The sequence below is a fragment of the Gekko japonicus genome, unplaced genomic scaffold (assembly GCF_001447785.1).
Source record: "Gekko japonicus isolate JY-2015 unplaced genomic scaffold, Gekko_japonicus_V1.1 scaffold805, whole genome shotgun sequence".
Lineage (NCBI taxonomy): Eukaryota > Metazoa > Chordata > Lepidosauria > Squamata > Gekkonidae > Gekko > Gekko japonicus.
Genome location: NW_015173146.1, coordinates 446475 through 453212, shown reverse-complemented (window position 1 = coordinate 453212; position 6738 = coordinate 446475). Strand labels below are relative to the sequence as shown.

Genomic DNA, 6738 nt, shown 5'->3' with positions numbered 1-6738 from the left:
ATGGGGGGGGGGGACCAATGCTCCCTCTAAGCTGTGGAGTCCTGTGAGCAAAAAGTCTACTTTGTGAGCTACTGGCATTAAAGTTGTGAGCGAGTGATTTGGCTACTGTGGAAATCAGTTTGCTCTGGAGCCCTGTCCTTCCTGAGCTAAGGCAAAAATGTATGAGCCGGAGGCTAAAAAACTGTGAGCTAGTGCACACTGACTCAGCTTAGAGAGAACACTGGTGGGGACACATGCAGATCTGCCCTCACAGAGGAGGGAGAGCTTGTACCTGGAGGCGGGCCGGGGGGGGGGGCTCTGCAACTTACCAGGCTGCTTTTTGCTCCTCGTGGCCCGACTGAGGGCTGCTGGGAGCAGGAGGTAGGGCTTGTTGCAAGTGCCCACCCCCTGGGCTCCTTACTGCCGGAGCTCCGCTCCTGTGTGCTCCCGCAGGAAATGACCCCTGGTGATGACTGAGGGTTAGAGATGTCCCCATCGTGGTAGGTGCCATTTAGAAGGTGACACGGCTATATGCCATAGATCTGCTTCCCCAAATCCCCTCTAATAACAGTCTCGCTAAATGCAAGTCCAAAGGAAAGTAGATCTAATTCAGGACTCTTCAGACACTGCATCTTTTTTTATGTTTCGCCAACCAGCCGTGAGTAGCTGGAGATTTTTCCCTGGGCAAGGAGAGATGCAAAAGGCCGGGACTCTTGCTTGAGGTGCATCCATCCGGCATCCTGTGCACGCCTCTTCCTGTCAGTACAAAGAGAGAGGTCTGTTTCCATTTTTTTGCCCGTTTCTGTGGTGTCAGGAGCAATGGTCCCTCCAGGGCTCGCGGGGAGGGTGGGGTAATAAATGCCAAAATAAATAAATAAATAATTTTTTTTTTGCAGCAGGAACTCCTTTGCATATTAGGCGACACACCCCTAATGTAGCGAATCCTCCAAGAGCTTACAGAGCTCTTCTTACAGGGGCTACTGTGAGCTCTTGGAGGATTGGCTACATTAGGGGCGTGTCTCCTAATATGCAAAGGAGCTCCTGCTACAAAAAGAGCCCTGGGAACTTCCCTCTAAGCTGAGCTAGTGTGAGCTAGCTCACAGTTTTTAAACCTCCGGCTCACACGTTTTTCTGTCTCAGCTCAGGAAGGAGGGCTCCAGAGCGAACTGATTGATGCAGCAGCCACATGGCTCGCTCACAACTTTAATGCCGGTAGCCCACAGGGCAGACATTTTGCTCACAAGACTCCACAGCTTAGAGGGAACACTGGTCAGGCAGTAAACAGGGCAGTGTCACAAGGGAAGCAGAAAGGGCCCCTTGCAGGGGAAAGAGAGTCAATCCTGCTAGGCTGCGCGGGGGGGGGGGGTTGTTGTTGTTTTCAGCCAGCAAAAGGGATAAATATTTCAGCAGGGAGAGAGAAGTGGGCAGCCAGGCACATCCCAGTGGGAACGGCCCTGCCTCCTCTCCGCTTAGCCAGGCACCGGGCGCTGTGAAGCTTTTGGCTCGCGTCACTTTGGACAGGCACGAAGAGCAGGAGACGGTTTGGGGGAGAGCCCAGCAGCCATTAGCCTTTGCCCCGAGATTGGCCTTGCTCCTGCCCCGCCCAAAGGCCCCTGCCTGTCTCTGTGCCGGCAGGTGGTCATCCGGAGACGCCCGCTCTTCTATGCTGTCAGCCTCCTGCTCCCCAGCATCTTCCTGATGGTGATGGACATCGTGGGCTTCTACCTGCCCCCGGACAGCGGGGAGAGGGTCTCCTTCAAGATCACGCTGCTGCTGGGCTACTCGGTCTTTCTGATCATCGTGTCCGACACCTTGCCGGCCACTGCAATTGGGACCCCACTGATCGGTAAGCTCGCGAGCCTGCATGCCAGCGAGGTCTGTCGCTAGCGGAAAGGTGCTGATGGGTGAAGATGGGCCAAAATAGGTGACACATCATCCCTGGGCAGACTCAGAAGGTTAAGCCGCCATCTCAGCTGGCTTTGTGAGATCAGACACACCACGAGGGGACGGGGGACTGCTGAGGGGGGAGGGGGTGTGGCTCGGTGGAAGAGCCTCCGCTTGGTCTGCAGAAGAGCCTTCGCTTGGTGTGCCCCAGTCTGGTGTCATGGTTGAGTGCGCGGACTCTCATCTGGGAGAACCGGGTTTGATTCCCCACGCCTCCACTTGCAGCTGCTGGCTGACCTTGGGCAAGCCGTAGTTCTATCAGAGCTATTATCTCAAGGACAGTTCTGGGAAGAGCTCTCTCAGCCCCGCCTACCTCACAGGGTGTCTGTTGTGGGGAGGGGAGGGGAAGGCATTTGTAAGCCACTCTGAGACTCCTTTAGGTAGTGAAGGGCAGGGTAGAAATCCAATCTCCTCCTCCTCCTCCTCCCGGTGTCATGGTTAAGTGTGCGGACTCTAATCTGGGAGAACCGGGTTTGATTCCCCACTCCTCCACTTGCAGCTTCTGGCTGACCTTGGGCAAGCCATAGTTCTCTTAGAGCTGTTATCTCAAGGACAGTTTTCAGGAGAGCTCTCTCAGCCCCACCTACCTCACGGGGTTTCTGTTGTGGGGAAGGGAAAGGAGTTTGTAAGCCGCTCTGAGACTCCTTTGGGTAGTGAAGGGTGGGATATAAATCCAATCTCCCCCTCCTCCTCCCAGGTCCAATCCTTGGCCTCTCCACTTAAAAAGAGCCAGGCAGTAGGTAGCATGAAAGACTTTTGTCTGGGACCCTGGACAGCCAATGGCAGCCTGCGTAGGCAACATGGACATTGATGGACCAATGGCACTTGTGTCAGGAATGCTCTAGGCTGATCCTGCATTGAGCCAGGGGGTTGGACTGGATGGTCTCTCTGCCCCCTTCCAGCTCTATGATTCCGTGATTCCGTTTCACTCCTGCAGGGGTCTATTTTGTGGTCTGCATGGCTTTGCTGGTGATCAGCCTGACGGAGACCATCCTCATCGTGCGGTTGGTGCACAAGCAGGATCTGCAGCCGCACGTCCCCGACTGGGTGAAGCGCTGGGTGCTGGAGCGCGCCGTCGTCCTGCTTTGCATCAGAGACCGGAAGGCCTTCTGCCCGATCCGCACTCAGAGCTCGGACAGCTCCCGGAACATCGAGAACAACGGCAGCACAGGTGAGCGGGCAAACCGACTGTGGTTATACGTTTTGTTTATTCCTTTAAGCATTAAGCACCCAGTCAGGGTCCACAAGGCCATGAACATAAAAATGATTAAAACATTTCAGCAGTGAAAGATACAGTTAAAATGATGAAATAATTGCAAGACTAGATCAAATGGGTGGAAATCACCAGGGAGTCGATACTGGCTAAATATCAGGAGAAACTTCCTAGCTGTAAGAGTGGTTGAGTAGTGGAACAGTCTGCCTCGGGAGGTGGTGGGGGCTCCTTCGCTGGACGTTTTCAAGCGGAGGCTGGACGACCATCTTTTGGGTATGTTGTGGGGCTCTCTTTCGGCTATGCTCCTGCAGAGTGCAGGGGGTTGGACTAGATGACCTGCCAGATCCCTTCCAACTCTAACATTCTATGATTCTATGAATTCAATGAAAAATGCATGAACAGACTGCTAGCGGGAGGGCCAGTCATTGTTCTTGGGGATAGGCAGATGAAACAAAAAAGGGGTATCCATCTGCTGGTGAAAGACACTAAGGGAGGGAGACAGGCCAACCTCCCTGGAGAGAAAGAGTTCCAAAGTACTGGAGCCACCACAGAGAAGGCCTGTCTAGTCTCAGAAGGGGGTGGGGCAACTGAAGAAGGGCCTCTGTGCAGGATGGGAGGGAACAGGTAGGTTCATCTGGGAGAAGGCCGTCCTTAAGGTATGTTGGTGACCAGTTGGTATGTGCTCGCACAGGGATTTAAAGTTCAATCCCAGCAAACTGAGGGACCAGAAGCAAACTGGAAGCCAGGGTAGGTAGAACAAGACTGGAGTGTTTGGGTGCTCTAATTTAGAAGTTGCAACGTTTTGGTGCCATGAAAGAGAAGGCCCTTTCCTTGGGCTGCCACCCATCTAGCTCCAGAGGGAGCGGGACCACCAAAGCAGGGCCACCAACAGTGACCAGATGGGTAGGTTCAGGGGTCACTTCCTACAGGAGCGCACAGGAGCGGAGCTCCGGCAGCAAGGAGCCCAGGGGGCGGGCACATGCAAAAGGCCACGAGGAGCAGGAAGTTTACAGGGGGGCCCGGTCCCCCCCCCCCCCCGCCTTCAGGTACAAGCTCTCCCTTCCCTGCAAGGACAGATCTGCACGTTCCCCTTCCCCCCCAATAGCTAGCAATCCAAAACAGTCCAGTGGAGCCTGAACAGTGGGTGTTGCCTTCTGACACACTCCCGGCATAAATAAGTTATTTTAGCATAAATAAGTTATGCTAATAAGTTATGCTAATGTGCTCCTGCACCTCTTTTTCTATTAAATGATCCCTGATTAGGTTCATGTGTGTTCTATATGCTGTGTGGAGTGAGGACAGAATTTGATGGCTACTCAGGCATGGGTTCACACCATTAAGCTTTGGTTGCGACTCAGCGTCAACTCTGACCCATCTAGTTATATGTACCAACTACTTTCTGAATCTGCCAATTCTAGTTGGGAGCCAGTTTGGTGTAGTGGTTAAGTGCGCAGACTCTAATCTGGGAGAACCGGGTTTGATTCCTCACTCCTCCACTTGCACCTGGCTGGATGACCTTGGGCAAGCTGTAGTTCTGATAAGAGCTGTTCTTGAAAAAGAGCAGTTTCTGTCAGAGCTCTCTCAGCCCCACCCACCTCACAGGGTGTCTGTTGTGGGAGGGGGAAGGGAAAGGAGTTTGTAAGCCGCTCTGAGACTCCTTTGAGTAGTGAAGGGTGGGGTATAAATCCAATCTCTTCTCTTCTTCTCTCTCTTAGCTGTCTCACATTGAAGCCAAAATATGTCCTTTGAATTTACCCTTAGAATCTTCATTTTTGCTTTCTTAGTCTGAGGCTTTAAAAATAAAATAAAATCTAGTTTATTGGGCTCAGAGTTGCAAACTCTCTATAGCTTAGCTAACAGAACCTGTTCTCCCTTAAATTTATGGATTGCTCCAAATGCAAATCTTTCAGCTGTATATCACTATCAACTTATAGCTCTAAATTTGCACAGAGCCATCTCCTTGGCCAGATTTCATGTTCTTCCTTCCGCTCTTCTCTCTGACAGATTCCAGGGGATCCCCTATTCTAGCAGGTGCTGTCCGTGTATGAAGGACTGTGTTGAAATTGTCCCCCACGTTCTTCTTCAATGTCCCTGTTATTTGGCACCCCATCAGTTTGGTGTAGTGGTTAAGTGCGCGGACTCTAATCTGGGAGAACCGTATTTGATTCCTCACTCTTCCACTTGCACCTGCTGGATGACCTTGGGCAAGTCATAGTTCTGTCAGAGCTGTCCTTGAAAAAGAGCAGTTTCTGTCAGAGCTCTCTCAGCCCCACCTACCTCACAGGGTGTCTGCTGTGGGGAGGGGAAGGGAAAGGAGTTTGTAAGCCGCTCTGAGACTCCTTTGGGTAGTGAAGGGTGGGGTATAAATCCAATCTTCTCCTTCTTCTCCTTCTCCTTCTTCATCCTATATTAGCTCAATTTTCAGAGATTCCTGAAGATTTTAAGGTGTTTTTTTTTTTGCTTGATAATTCAGATACGGAAATAACTAAAATAGCAGCAAGGGTTCTTCTTAGTGCTATGGCTATACGTCCTGATAAGTTTTTATGCTTTTGTTCTGTTTTTCTGTGTTGTAGCTCCAATTGTACCCTGTATGGATTTGTATTTCCTGATGTATATTTAATTTGATCTCCTATTGTATGTATGTACACCTGCCAAAGAGCAAAAGAGAGGCAGGTTCATACGGGAGGAGGCGGGTGGTTCTTTCCCTGCCTGGATCTGACTAAGGTCACCAAGGCTACATGGGTGGCAACCAAGGGAAAGGGCCTCCTCTGTTGTGGCAAAATGGCTTGCAATGAGCAAAGCGGAGTACTGACCTCAGTTGGCCCTCGACTCCAGCCCTCTGCTGAGTACGGCTCCCCAGCTGGGACCCCTGCTTTGATTCCAGCTTTGCTGAGGAGCCGTTCTGTCTTCCTCCCCCCCCCCTGCAGCCAAACTGAACCACTACAGTGCGGACTACGATGGAGTAGCGAGCGGGACAGTGCCCCAGGCCCCGGAAGGGGGCTCACACATCTTCAAAAGCATCCTGCAGGAGATCGCAGCCATCCATCAGTTCCTGGAGAAGCGCGATGAATTCCGCGATATCGCCCGCGAATGGCTGCAGGTGGGCTACGTCCTGGACGTGCTGCTCTTCCGGGCCTACCTGGTCGCCGTGCTGGCCTACAGCGTCACCCTGGGGACTCTGTGGTCCATCTGGCAGTACGCCTGAGACTCCCCCGAGCCCAGCACGACGTTGGCAACCTACCTAGGACTCTCGCACTCCACGAGTCCTTTCGGAGATGCTCCGACTCCTCGATATCCTTTTAACAATGAAAATACAGGCTTTGAGGTCCTTCTCCTCTTAAGACTCGGGGCCTCCCTTGACTCGTAAAACTGGTCAATGTGTTATCTGTTTCGATACCCACGTTAGTGAGGACCTCTAAACTGGGTTGTGTCCCCCCATTCACAATTGTCCAGATACATGGCAGGACCTATCCGGGCTCCTAAATAACATCTTAAATACATGTCTGAAGATGCAGGCCGCTAAAAAGCTGCTAGGAGAAACCTTCCTGGGGGATTTCTGTTTTGAGGCTCCAGACCAGGTGGGCAGAGTGGCGGAGGAGGAG

The 6738-nt window shown here is 52.2% G+C and overlaps 1 protein-coding gene across 1 annotated transcript in view; it reads left to right on the top strand.

The window, feature by feature from the left end:
• The window catches only part of LOC107119748 (5-hydroxytryptamine receptor 3A-like), a 29608-nt gene extending 23267 nt beyond the window's left edge, over positions 1–6341 (top strand). Inside the window, exons 7-11 of the mRNA XM_015422330.1 lie at positions 1615–1825; positions 2861–3116; positions 3828–3847; positions 4150–4182; positions 6133–6341. Of these exons, the coding sequence (XP_015277816.1) occupies positions 1615–1825; positions 2861–3116; positions 3828–3847; positions 4150–4182; positions 6133–6341 (729 nt within the window). The remainder of the gene's footprint in view (positions 1–1614; positions 1826–2860; positions 3117–3827; positions 3848–4149; positions 4183–6132) is intronic.
• The last annotated feature ends 397 nt before the right edge of the window (positions 6342–6738 follow it).